Source organism: Triturus cristatus, chromosome 3_2, assembly GCF_964204655.1.
Source record: "Triturus cristatus chromosome 3_2, aTriCri1.1, whole genome shotgun sequence".
NCBI lineage: Eukaryota > Metazoa > Chordata > Amphibia > Caudata > Salamandridae > Triturus > Triturus cristatus.
Genome location: NC_140584.1, coordinates 455,238,118 through 455,255,570, shown reverse-complemented (window position 1 = coordinate 455,255,570; position 17,453 = coordinate 455,238,118). Strand labels below are relative to the sequence as shown.

At 45.5% G+C, this 17,453-nt stretch overlaps 1 protein-coding gene across 1 annotated transcript in view; it reads left to right on the top strand.

Annotated features, from left to right (window-relative positions):
* LOC146857530 (uncharacterized) overlaps nucleotides 1-17,453 on the top strand; it is a 700,718-nt gene that overhangs the window by 456,117 nt on the left and 227,148 nt on the right. The window contains exon 5 of the mRNA XM_085648074.1: nucleotides 9,368-9,787. Within this exon, the coding sequence (XP_085504200.1) occupies nucleotides 9,368-9,787 (420 nt within the window). The remainder of the gene's footprint in view (nucleotides 1-9,367; nucleotides 9,788-17,453) is intronic.

Below are 17,453 nucleotides of genomic sequence, written 5' to 3'. Positions count from 1 at the left end.
AATTTAGACAGATCTAGAATAAAGGGACAAATGGATGATGGGAATAAAAATGAAGGACATCAGTGACTACAAAGGTCGGAAAATAAAGAAATAACAACGTAATAAGAATAAAAGAATAAAAGAATGGGGATACACTTCACATGACGTTGTGATGAGGTTAGTCATAATGGACCATGTGAAACACAGCGGAACGGACAAGCAGAAGAAAATAGCCTAAACAATTGCATTTTCCCAAGGTAGGGATTCGTTAAGGCCCTTGTCCTTAGATTTAAGAACAAATATCCAAAAAACTTCCCGTTTCTTGCGTACGTTGTTGCTGTCTGTTCCTCTTTGTGTGCGGATCTTTTCCAGAATAGTCCAGCGTAAGTCGGCTTCAGAATGGCCATTGTGAACCCAATGGTCTACTAGGGGGGCTCCAGGTTTGGATCGTCTGATGTTCGATTTGTGCTCACCAATGCGTATCCTTATTTCTCTGGCAGTTTCGCCTACATAGGTGAGAGGGCATGGGCATTGAATGGCATAGATGCAGTTGGAGGTCCTACAGTTGGTCATGTCCTTCATGTTGACCGTATATTCGTTTATACAGATGTGGTCGCCAACTAAGGCATGGGGACATGCATGGCAGGTACCGCATTTATGATTCCCTTTAATGGGTATCGAGCCCTCGATAGATTTTTGTGTGCAGCCCTTAGGTTCAGGTGGTTTAGCTTTGACAATCCAGTTTCGCAAGTTTTTGTTTCTGCGAAAAGCAAAAAGAGGTTTGGGGATATTGGTAGTTTCCGAGTTCAGGTTGAGTAAATGCCATTGCGAGTTGACAATTTGCCTGATTTTATTGTTCATCGCAGAATGTTTGGTGACACAGACTAGCTTGTCTGGTTGGTTTTGTGTTCTAGGTTGAAACATGGAGTCGCGATTGAAATACCGCGCTCTCTTGAGGGCGTTCTTCACCATTCTGCGGGGGTATCCTCTTTGGATAAATTTGTCTTTCATGACTTCCGCATGAGAAAGGTAGTCGTTGATGGAAGTACAATTTCTGCGCAAGCGTAGAAACTGACTGAAAGGTATTCCGTACTTTTGGCTTCTTGGGTGGAAACTGTCGAAATGGAGGAGTGTGTTCCTGGCAGTAGGTTTCGTATATAAAGAGAAACTCAGTTTGGATTGCCGATGTTCAACCCAAACGTCGAGAAATTCTAGTTTGGAGGTGCTGGTATGTGCCGTGAATCTGAGATTAACATCGGCCACATTAATCCATTCAATGTACTCATCAAGGGACCTTTGGTCACCGGTCCAGATAAAGAAAATGTCGTCGATGTACCGGGACCATAGACGCACATTCTCAAAGAAAGGGGCAACTGCATTGTAAATATTGTGTTGCTCAAAATGTCCCATGTACAGGCAGGCGACGCTTGGGGCACAGGCCGCCCCCATGCTGACTCCCTTCACCTGTTGGTAGAATTCTCCATTGTATTCGAAGAAGTTTTCTTCTAGCACAATGTTCAGACACCGGATAAGGAACCTGCCGTTGTGTAAGGTGGGGTCTGCCTCAATCATGTTGGTCACAACTCTACAGGCCTTGGCCTGGGGGATGTTCGAGTATAGGGATTCTACATCCAGTGTGACCAAAATTTCTTGTTGGGGGTTATACTGAAGACCTTCTAGCTTTGAGATGAAATGTCCTGTGTCCTTGACATATGAGTCCAAAGATTCCACCATGGGTTGTAGAAATTTATCGATGTATTTTGATAATGGTTCGGTGGCCGAGCCAATAGTAGAAACTATGGGTCTCAGTGGGGGATTAGTCTGATCTTTATGTGTCTTGGGGATACCATAAATGATGGGAATGCGGGTATGTGTGGGGGTGAGAAAAAGTGCCTCTTGGGTACATATTTCGCCTCTCTCAACTGCTAGTTCAACTTTGTGTAAGATCCTGCGTTTCACCCTAGGTTCTGGGTTGGACATAATTCTACGGTAATGTCTCTGAGATCCTAGGAGATCCAACATTTTGTCTTGATAGTTTCTGCTGTCAAAAATTACAATGCCGCCTCCCTTATCGCAGGGTTTGACAATAAGGTCCTTATTGGTTCTGAGGGATTTCAGGGCAATGTTTTCTTCCCTAGTGATATTAAATGGAGGGGTAGGGACAAATTTAATTGCCTTCTGTACTTTGTTCAGGACAGCTTTCTCAAAAAGACTGACCTCCATCTCACCACATGCACTCAGAATGCGCACGCACTTTACTCTGGGACACAGGGAAAGTGCGCAGAAACCAAAAATCACTAACACAAGTCACCAGTAAAAGCAAAAAAAAGTTTCAGGGGTGAACCTGCCAGAAGGGCCAAGTCCAACACTGACCAATAATTTCTGCCAGGGCCATCATTGGTAGTGGTTTCGAGCTACAAGATTGTCGGCCCTGGGACCCATGCACACTAGGTACACTTATCACACCACCTAAGTTACGGTATAATGCAGCAGGTGGTGGGCGCAGCGCGTTTGCACCCACACATATGTGCTACTAGCTGCAGAATGTGTACTTAGTTTAACTGGCCAATCAGGCCCAGCCATGCTGCGTGTTTAGTGTTCATTCACTCAGGGACATTGACAGGGGTTACATTCTTGATCACCAATGCTACCACTACCACCTGACTGGCACTGCAGCCAGTCCGCCAGCTCAGCTGCAATCAGGACTTTAAGTTTGCCGTGTCCTGCCAGTATTCAGAACCGGCTCTTTTCTAAAAGCAGGTGCCGAGACGGGTTCCTATCGAACTCTCCATTTTTACCTTCAGGGTGAAAAATACAAAACCTTACCTATGCAATAGTACAACCCGTCACTTTGATGTAACCTAAAAGAGACTAGTTTTTCAGTTTTATATAGCGCAAACTTGGAGCGCTTCACATGAGCACCAATTACATTACGGGATATTACTTTTTTGGATCACAGGACGTCAGGCTCGAACCTGTTTTCTCAGCTCGAAGGTCGCCACAACCACACCCACATGAGCGAGTTGCATTTTCAATATGATAGTTGTTGCTTATATATCTTATGCGACTTACAAACATTGACAAAGCCAATAGTCCTGGCTTGTTGTAGGTGTAATGTTTGTTGTATTATATATCTGGATGAATGGACAGAAGCAGCAAAATACCAGTTGGGCAGCACACCATGCTAAGCACAAATTTGTTGCTGAAGTGTTTTAAGCCACGCCCTAAATTTCAGCGGCCACGCCCCTATGAGACCCCCAGTTTTTTCATCCCACTTAAAGCCCTGGCTGCAATGATGAGATAATGTTGTGATGCTGACACTGCTGAGGCGCCACAAGCCCGAGCAGGCAATCAGTCAAGCACTGCTCACTGTCACACTGGCTGATAGATCGGAAGCAAGGTGGCAAGTGTTGAAACGAGTTGCTTATGGGTCGTTGTTGTGACCCTAGGCGAACCCTAATTGACGTCCAAGACACAGAGCACTGGTGTAGCTGTCAGCTGTCCCAGATCGCCTTTATCTTTATTTCATTTTGTGAGGCCAGGACTGCTGCAGCAAGTCAGCAAAACCGAACAGCAAAGTCCTCTCAGCTGCCTTTGAGACCGGTCTTCAAAAGAACTTCGCCCACCTCTGCTAATTGCAAAGCTAGGGCCTCCGCAGTATCATATCTCCACTGTGCTGCTACTTTATTTTATTGCCCATTCCCACTTTTCTTGAAAGTGTCGTCAGTGTGCATACCCCTTCGTTATATTTATATTGCCTGTACACTTAATTTTTGCTTAATAACTTTTAAAAAACTGGATGAAAATTCGGAAAACTGAAAAAAGGCCCCAAATAGAGCTCAGCACTACGTGCCTGCAAACGTTTCAGGTATGGTCTTTGAGGCAGCTTGACTTGTCTTACCAACCCATTGCTTTAAAAAAACAAAAATCATTAGTAATAGATGGGCGTTTTGTCAGCAGGCTTTCAGCAATTGGTCTGTTTTAAATGTCATTTACTTTTTGATTCTACTCTCTACAGCATACCACATGGGTGAGAGCGCTTTACATAGTGGCTTAATAAGCTGTACAAGGGCTGTACACATTGTTCACATCTGCCTAAAAGTAGTTCATTTATCGTATTCTTCATATTTAATACAAAATATGTTTAATAGTAATATTACAAATCGATATATATTAAGGAAAATTAAATATCTGTAGTCACCTGTGATTTGAGTATTTCGTTAAACATCAATGTTACATTGTCACTTTAATACTTCATAGCAAACTTCTTCTTCTGTTTCACAAATAGTACTTCACTAAAAAGTACTGTATATCTGAAAAAGCTTGTTAATTAAAAAACATAACCATTAAAACATGTTTAAGTGACAGCAAATTTACTTTTCTTTCCTATTTAATATCTTTTATTTTGACCATAACACTAGCATGCGTAGGCCAGACCAATTGGCTATGCCAGTGCTTATTTAGACTGTTTTAGAAATGCTAGTGATGAAAGTCTCCGATGAAGAGTTTAAAGTAAAATAAAAAATCATTAGTTTTGCTCTGCTGCTCCTTTTGATTTTGATTACATTTTTAAGGTATATTTGGTCATAGGAATACAGCATCCTCATTGTACTTCTCCTTTTGACCAGTGTCAGCAACTTTTAGCAGAAATTGCTACAAAGTTATGAACGATGCAGAATAGGATTTTCTATTGAATGATGTTTCAATTTTAATTACAGATGTGTCACTGCACCTATGTAAAACATATGACCCTAAAGAATATCTATATATGTTGCCTGGGTTGACCCAAATTCATGCTAGTTAATTACCAGAAAGAGCAAGTCCTAAGGTATAGACCCTATATAACCTCAGATTCCTCACCTTTTGAATACTCCCTCAAGCATCATACTAGATCCAGAAAATCTTCATCAGTCCCCCTGTGTGCTGACCGGTAATGCTGGCAGCTCAGCATAAAAGTTGTTTTGTGCCAGATCTGACATGCATGGGCCTATGGCGACATCGCCCATTCATGCGGATATCAGTTGCTTTCTTGGCTCTGAGTCTGCAGACGCAGAAGTCTCAATTCAATTGTTCGTGACCAGTATGCAGATTCCTAAATTGAGATCAATTCATGTGACAAGACCAGTTCATGGAACAGGGTGATGGGAGGGTCAGTGTGAGGAATCGAGGGATAGATGTCACTATCAGAAGAACATTTTGAATAGATATCCAAGCAATACTTCCTAGGTGGGTCTGTGATCTGAATCTAACTAAAAAGTCCAGAATGACCAAGTTTGCTAGTTCCCTTTCTGGTGGACCTTATTGTCTAAGCAATAGTGCCTTGTGAACATATGTGGTGACGACCAGGTTGCAGCCCGACAAATGGTAAACAATGTGCTGGTTCAGGACAATCTAGTGGTAGAAGCCCTGGTACAATGAGCTCACAAGTCTTCAGGGGGCTGCTTTTTGGTCCGTGCATAGCGAATCTTAATGCATAGTATGACCCGGCGCAAGATGATCATTTTCTGCACAGCTTTTTCTTTCATTTCTCCAGTGAACCCAGTAAAGAGCTGATTGTTTACCCAGCGTTCCCTGGTATGATGGATCCCAAAAATGCTGTCCGCTTCTATATCAAACTGGTGAAGTATCTCCTCCTCTTTAGAGGAGTGAGGTGGAGGAATACCGGAAAATGATGAATCTCCTTCCCTCTGAAGAGAGTGACTCCCTATCATGTTGGTCAGTACAAGTGTGCAGAACCATGTCCATTAGGCTAGCCTGGCCGTCTCCCGAAAAGCCTGTCAATTGCATTTAGTTGTACTTCCGAAAGGCCATACTGGTGCCAAAAGCCCTGCCTAGGGAGTCAGTGAATGACAAACCTCATCTCATTGCAGCGGTCCTGCATAGCCTGCAAAAGGATAGCACGGACCAATTCTGGTACAACTGGAAGTACCTTGTCTACGGTAGGCCACAACTCTCATGCTCTGTGGGACTCTGAATTCCAGTTGCCTTTTACAGACCGAAGGGGCAGACTTGTGGGTGAAAATTGAGGAGGATATCCACTTGCAAAAAGGTCCTGTCAGGGGAAGTAATGGGGAAACATTCTCAAATTTACACTGCTGACTAAAGCCTTGGCCACAAGGCTCTCAGCCATAGGGTGCTGTGTAAGATATTCAGATCACCTGGAGAAGGGCAATGGTGGCTGGCAATCTGGGCATCAAGCAAGGTTTGGCCCGGTTATCCTATAGCATGTCTGTTGGAGCCTCAATACATGGAAGAAGAAGCTCAAAATCTGTTTGGCCAGGTTGAAGTACCACAGTCAAAACATTCAGCATCCTACTCAGGAAGTTATGGCATAGGTAGAGAACCTCTAACTCTCTTCACACAACCATTGCAAAGAAGGAGCTATCCTCAGTGGCAGGGCCTCGAGGGGAAACTATGATACCACCGTTTACACTGGACTGACCATTGGCATCCTAGAGGTCCTCGTACCAGTTTTCCTTCTAGTAAGGCTGTGCAATATCATCCCCAGCATCATAGCCCCTGTTATAAGAGTCTGAGCCAAATAATTCATGAAGAACAAGAGTCCTTCCGGAAGGTGATGGCAAGGTATCCAAAACAGAAGGGTGGTAAAGGCATAGTGGCTCAGACAATGAAGTTCTCTGCCTTGGTCAAGGTTAAGGAGGCGCTGTCTCATTGTCATTCAGCAATGGGTTGGCCGTCGTCATCCAGAGTTGATAGGGTCTGTTCATGTTCCGGTGTGGGTTTTGGCATCGGAGAGAGGACCAGTTCCGAAGTTGGCTCCGGCAGTGCTCTCTGGCTCCGTTCAGGGATCCAGACCAAGGGGCCAGTAACATGTAAAAAAGCTGCAGCATGGTTTTGTAGTAGTTCTCAATTTGCTGCTGCATCGCCGATGGGCCTGGAAATTCTGGTTGCCATGAAATGAGGCTTGGAATAAACTCTGCATTAGAGTGTGCCCCTAGGTCACAGTCCTGAAGTCAGTTTTGCCCTCATGGCTTCTCATGAGATTGAGAGTAGCAGGACAAAGATGAGCTCCGCTTGGAATTCGTAATTCTTGTTCAAATCCAAGAAGTGCAAGATTGCCAACACAATCTGTTGAGCGAGCAGGGCCTAGACCCATCTTTGGACCTCGACGAATTTCAGTGTGGTGTCTTGCAGTGCTTCACTATTAAGAGCTTCGCTTTTCGGACTCTGTGCCTTGATGCAACCCAAGGCCATTCATCAATGCAGGCCTTGGAGTCGTGGTCCAACCCAAGGTACTACAGGCAAATCACATGTGGGTCAGTCACAGACATTTGTTTGTAATATTCACCACAGGGTTTGAATACTGTAATAGTGCAGATTTGGGAGTTGACATATTCCTTTGCACAAAGTTTAGGAAGTTTGCCAAATTCTCTAAATGAGAGGAGGGGTAGTTCCTGATCTGCTTCTTTAGGCGCGGAAAGAAAGGAACTAATGTCAATAAGTATGGATGGCATCTATATATGCCCGCAAACATCACATCCTGTGCAGAACGATGTTGATGCGCAGCCGCCAGCATCACCTGTTGGTCCTCGGGGGTACTGCTTAAGATTTTCCAGATCCAGTCTGACGCCTAAGGGAGTATTCTAATCGCAGCTTCCTCACCTTTTAGTTATTTAGTTAATTAAAACAAATTATATTCTAACGCTCATTCGCACTTTAACTACTAAAGTACAAATGTTCAATTTCATCTCATCCCCCCTGCTTCCCAACAAAGGTATAAATATCACAATCCATTTCAGGGTTTTCCTTCGTAAGCCATGGACTCTGCACTCTAATAGTAGCATTTTCAAACTAGCTCCATCGTCATATGTAATTGCTATTAACAGACATTATATTCTATTGGAAAAGCACTATTATGCTCCAGAATACTGATGAGAAAGTGTATGGTATATTTACTAATTAGTCAGAGCTCTCTCCCTTTCCTGGTCGAATGAACCAGCAATGAGGAGTCCTTCGTTAAGGGTTTGGATGCCACCTCGAGTGCGTGCGCCGAGAGTAAGGTGCCATTAGCTCACCAGACTATTCGGGGACAACGCTGACCAGCAGAACTCTTGATTGGTTCATAAACCTATCAGCTGGCTGCATCCTTTTGCTAACCTCCAACTAAATTTGCTATGCGTGGCAACTCACTTCATTATTGCACGTTCATATGGTCCTGAAGAAAGCCATGTCACCTCTACGGAGGGCACTACGGCTGAAACATGTCAACTAGTATTAAACCATGACTTTTTGCAAGTGGATATCCTCCTGCCATAGTCTACACCTTTTTAATCCTGACCCCTGGATGTCTCATCAATGCTTTTCCCGACATACCAGGTAGTTAGTTTTATCTCACTTTCACTCTCCTTTCACACTCTCACCACGCCCAGCTCATCTGAAGGTTTTAGTATAACTCTTTACCATACTATAAAAACATCCCTGAGCTCCTCCCTCTCAGAGAGGGGGTTGTAGCCCACACTGCGACTAGGTTGGCAGTGATAGGAGGTACCCAATGATGAAGCATGCCACCTACAAGTGGGTGAGGGATACCATCCTTTAAAAGGGATTCCCCGGCACTCCCTCCCATTTCACTTTAGACCCAGGGGTGCTTCAATGTGTTGCTATATTTGATCAGAGGGGAGTCACCCCCTGTTGGTCGTTAAATCTCCTGAGGCCTCTTTTGTGTGTTTTGATTTATATTTCATAATTTGTCATTCAATGCAGAGCAGCAACCAAATTGCTGCACTCCATCCCATGTGAGAGAGTGAACAGAACAGCAACATATCTACTAAAGTATGGTGCTCCTCACTTTCCAAGCGTTTGTGCATTATCATGCCTCCTTTTGCCAACCACACACCTTTGCGCCGTAATGCAAAAATGTGTGCATGAGGTCTAGCATAACTTTTTTCTGAAAGGTTCCAGTTCAAAAACACTATAATCAGAGAAACTTTACATCACACATTCAAAGTGCACAGTAAAACCCTTCGCATACACAAAGTGGGGAATTTTGGAGAAAAAAACAACAACTTTCTTCTACTTTAGCCTCCTTAAGGCAGTAGTAATGTTTTGGCCTACAAATGTTAGTACATAAGGCTTTGCGTGAAAAGCATGGCTGGTTGCATGGGAATGTCCATCTATCAGCCACGGGACACACTCTTGACTTAAAGTAACACAAAGCAGCACATAGTGCACATCAAGTTTTGCAGTGCAATGTAAATAATTAATCAACATTTTGTGCTGGTTTGCAGGATTTTTGGTGCACCGGTGGAAAGTGTTGATACATCTGCCAGCTTGTGTTTATGCAGTAATTTGCAAGTGAGCTTGATCTATTGTCGCAGATGTTCTTTTTCTAATGACATCAATTGACTTTCATTTCTCTTTCTTTCAGTTGCACCAAAGGTATCAGAAATCACAGGGGATGCAGTTTTATTGCACATGAAAAAAGCTACTTTGTCTTGTCTAATTACTGGCTTCAGGCCAAAAGAAATCACCGTCACATTCTCGCTTTCGCAACCCGAAAACATTTCTTCAGTGTTTTATTGTTGGCCAAGTCAAAGACATACTGATGGAAATGATATGGACGCCACAGTGCCTCTTCGGAATAACCTGGAAATGGCTGAACATGTTGGTTCCATTACTGGCCATGCGAACCTCAAGTCTCGCTGCGATGGGACCTATAGCCTTTCATGCAGGATTATTATAGTTCCTGATGCAGACAAACATCACGGAGCAGAACTCTATCTGACTATAAAGCACAAGGCCCTTGAAGAACCTGTTCATCAAACATGTCTGCTATCAGTTGCTAGACGTAAGTAGATTTGCAATTTTAAGACACTGTTGTGCATTAGTTAGAGGTAAGACAAATCGTTTTTACTGATGTTGTAAACCAGAATTTTTAGATTTTTTACATTTAATACCATCATAAATATATGTATGTGTACAATTTATACAAACGAAATCCAAAGGCAAAATGAGATCGCTTGATTCACTTCTATGATTCAAGGCAATCTCAAATTGAATATTTGATTTATTTTCCTTATTCTCTCCTCGTCTAAGCATCTCACTTTTCAGAAGTTTTATTTCTCATGGAGAATATCCATAAGGTGAGGATTCTGCAGAGAAGAATAGCCATGTGCCAGACTTGAGCTTGAAACTTTACCCCAGCTTCTCCAAGTGGCAACATGCATCTCTAGCCCAGCTGCACTCGCTCAAGAGATGATGGCATCTGAACATATAAAAGCACTGACTAAAGTTTTAGCGTTGGTTCCTGTTTTCCCATACCTCATTGAGCTAAAGGTCTCATCTCTGATGGCAACTATGGAGCATTTAGAGAAGACATCTGCCAGAGTTGGCTCCAAAGTTTATAGCCAAAGGCAAATGCTGAAAGACAACCTCATTAGAACAATACGGTCTATTGAATTAGATCACAACTTCTACGCCTCTCTAATGCACCCAAAGGCCTTCAGAAAGTGGGAGGCCAAGTTAATATTGGCCAAGGTCTGCACGCACACACCAAAGCAGTCCTTCTCCACTTCAGGTAAGCCCCCTGACGAGGAACAATCTCGAAAGAGATCTTCCCATAAAATATAGAAGACGACTTTGCCTTCCTATGTGTTTTTTCTTGAGGAAATGGTCAAATTACTGGGACCATTCAGAGAATCAATGCCTTTGCTCCAACTCAAGAGACCACCTTCTGGGAGATTCCAACCTTGGAGAAACTGAACATGGAGTTTGATTCCATTGGTCAATCCAGCACAGGAAGAGCTCTTTGAAATGGCCAAGCTACACATATTTAGGACAACCCTGTAAACCTCTGTGCCCCTTCGCCATGGTGGGCATATTCCTGAAAGTTTAATGATTTAAGAGGCTCCAACCCCAATGCCGCTTGACTCCATGTCTCCAAATAGGTTTTTCTTGGTGCTGTTTCTGAGAAAGCCTACACTTTCCAAAAGCACTTACCCCCAGACACTAATTGCTGCTTACAATGCCACTGACCCTGGAGCTGATTTTGACACAACTTGTAACTCTACTTGGAAGGATTGTTATGAGAGTGGCTGAAGAAAAGATGTGCTCTTGTTTTGCTGATGAAATTCAGTTTGTAGTGCCCTAGGGATGTGCTCAGTCTGTCCGTTTTTTAGACCCGATTCTGATGCTCTTGCCATTTCTTGGGGAGGGAGGGTGTGTGTGTGTATGTGTCTGTGTCTGTGTCTGTCTGTGCAGGAGTAGGGCCACTCCATTGAGCTGGAACTCCCTACGAGAGAGGGAAGTACTGTGTGTTTGTATGGTCTGTACCCAGCAGAGTTGGCGGAAAAGAAGGCAGAGTGGGAATTTCAGCTACAGATGGCCAAGCTCAAGATGGAGAAAGAACTAGCCCTGAAAGAAGAGACTGGCCCATGAGAGTAGTCTTTGCTTCACTTGCTTTTAGGTCCAGCACTCGGAGTCCAGCAACCATGGCAGCAGCAGACCCATGGTGTCTGAAGGGGACAAGCAAATTTACATACATAAAATCAATGCCGCTTGACTCCATGTCTCCAAATAGGTTTTTCTTGGTGCTGTTTCTGAGAAAGCCTACACTTTCCAAAAGCACTTACCCCCAGACACTAATTGCTGCTTACAATGCCACTGACCCTGGAGCTGATTTTGACACAACTTGTAACTCTACTTGGAAGGATTGTTATGAGAGTGGCTGAAGAAAAGATGTGCTCTTGTTTTGCTGATGAAATTCAGTTTGTAGTGCCCTAGGGATGTGCTCAGTCTGTCCGTTTTTTAGACCCGATTCTGATGCTCTTGCCATTTCTTGGGGAGGGAGGGTGTGTGTGTGTATGTGTCTGTGTCTGTGTCTGTCTGTGCAGGAGTAGGGCCACTCCATTGAGCTGGAACTCCCTACGAGAGAGGGAAGTACTGTGTGTTTGTATGGTCTGTACCCAGCAGAGTTGGCGGAAAAGAAGGCAGAGTGGGAATTTCAGCTACAGATGGCCAAGCTCAAGATGGAGAAAGAACTAGCCCTGAAAGAAGAGACTGGCCCATGAGAGTAGTCTTTGCTTCACTTGCTTTTAGGTCCAGCACTCGGAGTCCAGCAACCATGGCAGCAGCAGACCCATGGTGTCTGAAGGGGACAAGCAAATTTACATACATAAAATATGGTGCTCAGGTGTGTGGTAGGTGATATAAACAAGTGTTATTCTGCCTATGAGGTAGCCTGTATGGCTAGGGGGCTAACATGGCGGATGCGAGCTGAGTGCTCCACGCTGCTCCAACCGATACCGCAATCCTCCTGCCATGGAGGGAGACCATTGGCCCCCAGACTCACTGCCTGAACTAGAGGAGCTGTGACAGGCCCGCATGAGTCTAATGTAGCGACCGTCAAATGTCAAGTGGGCAGATCGCTGACTTTATAGCTGCGGCGACGGATGTGAGGCCTCTGGATCGCACCTACCACCACTGCCTTCCCTCCAAGGATTCAGATCTTGATGGTGGTGGTGACCAGATGGCGGTGAGTGGAGGCTGCACAACCCTTACCGTCCACACTCCATATCAACGTGGCCGCCTGCTACCTGCACGGGCCCCCACCCACCACTCCACTCTCCTGCCACACAATTTCACTGGGCCGGCACAGATACTCCCTGGCATGTGCGGGCCCCTCGTTAGTTCCAGGGCCACCTCATAGCGGCCCGAGACTCCCAACGTTGCTTCATCCCTCTGACCTGTGCGCAAGTGCCCCTGCAATCCCTCCACTGCCGGGGCAGCAGCGTGGATCGAATTGCGGGAGGCGAGAATAGAGAAGCCGCCCATAGGTCGAGGTAGGGCGTAGAGTGTGTTTCTAATGAGATGCTCTGGGTGCCCTTCCCACCCTTGATTCATTTCCTGACCCTAAGGGGACATGCCCTGACAGTCCCACTGCTGGCCATTGGGTGAGGGCCTGGGGCAGCCATGACGTTGGGCACTCTCTCTGTCTCCCTCTTTGGGCCCTCAGCGGAGAGACAAACATTTCAGTTCTCCCTGCCATTTCAGACTATCTGTCCCACTTGGTAACTTCCCTGGAGCCTCCGCTTTCTAAAGCCCCATTACTTTCCATATCTGTCTCTTTAGAGGTGTGTGGAGTTCCACCCCCCCCCATTCCTTAAGTACTGCTGCCATTACTGCTCCTGTGGGATAAGAATATACATCCTGAAGCCCAACATGCCTCTAACCCATACTTGCCCGATAACTCCAATCAGGCGGTCAACTACGTTCAAGATAACAAGATCACCCACTATCCACTGGAGACACACCAGACATCTCTACCCCAAGTCACCCACTGGCACAAACCATCTGCAACTTGAGGGGTCACCACCTTATCCTTCTAGGGACCTGAAACTATCACTACTCCTTGGGGGACAGGCCTTATCTGTGATTCATGCTGCCTGCCACCTTGCACTACTCAATGTCACGTCAGTGCTGCCCTGCCTCTTCGTGGCCTCCCCATGCCACTTCATTCCATCATAGAGGCACATCAAACAGACTCATTTGATTTGGAACTCTCCGGCATGCACTACGTCATTCCTCCCACCAACTCCTTGCCAAATACATGTCGGTTTGGGACATCTTCCTCTGCCTCCACTGGACTCCTGCACAGGGCTGCTCATGCTGTGAGTAGTTGAGACCCACCCTGACTCTCATAAGCTGGCCGGTGACCACTGCGCCCATCCTTCAATTCAGGATGACGGACTCTGGACCCTATCACGATGATGAGCTTTAGAACTGGTGCAGCGGCTACATGCATTGGACCGTCAACAACCCCTATGGACTCAGCATTTTTCTGGATCCCATCTCTGTCCAACTGACTCAGAGTCCTTTGCTGCCAGAACCACATCGAGTTTGTTAGTAATCAAGCGCTCATGTACCTCTATGGAGTTGAAAATAGATGCTGTCAGCGCAGACCTTTCTCTCCTATGGAACGATCATTGGAAACTATCAGCTAATGTACGCTCAGTCGAACAATCAGTAACACTCCTCCAGCCGCAAACATCAGACCTACAGACTCACATCACTACCTTACAAGACAGGGTCTACTTTTTAGAGGACTAGGCAGAGGACACTGAATGGTGGTCCAAATGGTACCACATGCCTAGTGGTGGGCCTCTCTGAAAATATCGAGGGGAACTGAAGAGGAGTTGATGATTCACAGCTTTGTCCACGCAGATCCTTTGTATCCTTTCTTCTCTGTGGAGCATGCCCACCGGGTCCCTACATGGCGACCCCCATCAGGTGCCCGCCTCACCCACTGGTTGCATGCTTAATGAACTATCGGGAGCAAGACACCATACTAAAAGAAGCACGCAGGCACAACAACCTGAAGATGACAATACCCGGATAATGGTATTCCCAGACACTATGCTGGCTGTTCAGTGTCAGCGTCATACATTCCTGGAGGTGAAACCCAGGTTGCGGGAGCAGCACATCCAGTACACACAACTCTTGCCATCTAACAAGATGTGCAGACTTGCTTGGAAGACCCATTTCTTCACCGATCCGGCAGATGTTTGGTCGTGGATGGAGTAACATGGATTGGTGGGTGCAGGCCCCTACTCAGATACACATAAACAGCAACCCTCGTAGAGATCAAAGCAGAGGAAATGCATTTGACAGCTAGACATAGTGACCTACTGACCGCATGGATCCCCCTACTTGGAAGAACTCTTTCAGGAACGCCGCAGGGCACACATGTGGCTGCCGACATCAAAGTTCTCACACCATGCTATAGCGCAGACGATAAAAATTCTTGTTCCTCAGGGGACAGTGACTCTCTTACATCAGACACATCCTCATGACACTGATGAGACTCCAACGGTGACTCCTCGCACTTCAAGTGATATCCGTTGAACAGTTCTGTGCCAATATGCCTATGCTTTTTCCTGATTTGTTATGCTGGTCCCCTAACTGATTCTTATATACTGTCTCCTATCTTTGGGTGGGGAGGAATGATAACTCACCTGTCTGAATCCTCTTCTCTCCCTCACCTTAGACAGATCCCAGGGTCTGCATGGGTATCCTGATCCCTAGGCTCGGTCTCCACACCATCATGGGGACCTGGGTGGTTACCTGGACCGATATGTTATCCGCCGCTCACCATGGCAAGTTGCGAAAATGTCTTTCCCTGCCCCTCTTGCCCACCTCTAGACCGGCTCCTCCACACCAGTGTTTTCTGGGGAACAACCTTTACAACGCAACTTTTACAACGCACTACACTTACAACGCAATTTTTAGAACGCAACATCCACTACAACGCATTCCATTACATCGCATGACACTACAACGCATTTTTAAAAACTACCTTTACAACGCATTCCATTACATCGCATACTACCTTTACAACGCATACCATTACAACGCATAATATTACATTGCATTTAAGGTAAGTATTGGATAGTATAGGGGTAAAACCCCTACACTATCCAACACTTACCCTACTGTTGCACCCCCTGGAGTTAGAATAGTAATTTTTACCCCTATACTACCCAACACTTACCCTACTGTTGCACCCCCTGGAGTTAGAATAGTAATGTTTACCCCTACACTATCCAACACTTACCCTACTGTTGCACCATCCGTAGTTAGAATAGTAATTTTTACCCCTATACTATCCAACACTTACCCTACTGTTGCACCCCCTGGAGTTAGAATAGTAATTTTTACCCCTATACTATCCAACACTTACCCTACTGTTGCACCCCCTGGAGTTAGAATAGTAATTTTTACCCCTATACTATCCAACATTTACCCTACTGTTGCACCCCCTGGAGTGAGAATAGTAATTTTTACCCCTATACTATCCAACACTTACCTTAAATGCAATGTAATATTATGCGTTGTAATGGTATGCGTTGTAAAGGTAGTATGCGATGTAATGGAATGCGTTTTAGTGGATGTTGCGTTGTAAAAATTGCGTTGTAAGTGCATGCGTTGTAAAAGTATGCGTTGTAACATCATACATCCGTGTTTTCTTTACTTAGTGCAACAGGCACCTGCTCAAACTGATTGTTTTTCTAATTTTGCTATGTAGACATGCACTCTTTCAGCATACACCCTACACAACACGCGAGTCCACTCTAAGAGAAGCTAGGCCACCCCCTTTGCCACCCACTTCCTCATGGCTGCCACTAACAGTGTCACCTGGAATGTCAGAGGAATCCATGCTCCCTCTCGACGATATGCAATATATTCCTATCTCCACCACAGGCAGGCACACATAGCCTACATCCAATAATCCCATATCACATCATTAGAAGCTACTAGACTATAGAAGAGATGGCAGGGTCAGGTGTTCTCCACCAACTACTCTTCCTATGCCAGGGGGGTACTGATTTAGGTCTGGGTGGGGGTTTCCTTCACTGCCATCCAGACCGTTATTGACCTGGAGGGATGATACTTATTTGTGGAAGAACACTTGAACAGTAAGCGACTACACCTCTGGGCGATATATTCACCCCATGTAGACATTAGAAATACAAGTTATGGTATGTTAAGCGCAGTTTCACCTAAGGGTATCTTGGCGCTGAATAACAGATGTTTATAGTCACCCAACTCAATGGTACTTATATTATCAACCTTTGAAGGATAAAAGGTTCAAATCCCGGTAGATCCACTCAGCCTGTGACCATGAGGTCGAACACAGGACTCTACAGTGAGCGCATTAGTCCACTAATCCACCAGACCCGGCTTGACCAAACTCCTTTCTCCACTCCTTCACCATACTTCTGGCCAGATGGTGCGATATCCCCCGAGTGATAGCTGGGGATTTTAACAGCATATTGGACGTGGGACTTGACTACTCTTTTTCACCACTACCTCGCACAGTAGCTAAGTATAATGCGCTCACTCACTACTTGGCTATGTCACTGGGATCTCTGCGATGTCTGGCATCACCGTAACTCCCACACTAAAATATACTGTCATTATCCTGGCATGGCTGTTGCACACGAGAGTGGACAGATTTGGTTGCACCCGATATATAATCCTATATAGCGTGGACACAGACCAGCTCTGCCGTACTTACTCGGATCACAACCCAGTCCAATTACAATTTAGCTGGGACCACCTCCCACCCCCATCTCCACCTGGCAGTTACAGGTCTCCATGCTAGAGGACCCCCCCAGTTCGCGCTTCCATCTCCAAAGCCATAACTGACTTTTATACCAATGCGGCTCAGCTTCATACCCCCTGGTAGAGCGGGACACCTTCAAACTAACCATATGGGGACACTGTATGGGCAATGCCCTCAATATGTGTCACCACTCATCACTGAAATCACCCATCTGCAGGGTAAATTGTTGAGCCTAGAGAAACTAGCTCGCTCTGCTGCCCCTGCCTGTAAACAGTTGCTTCAATCTCTGCGCGAGCATCTTGCACTCTTAGTGTGCGCTGCATAATTAAGACTGCGGAGTCGTTCTAATCGCATGCAGGCAGATGCCTGGGCACCCTACTAGCCTGGCAGA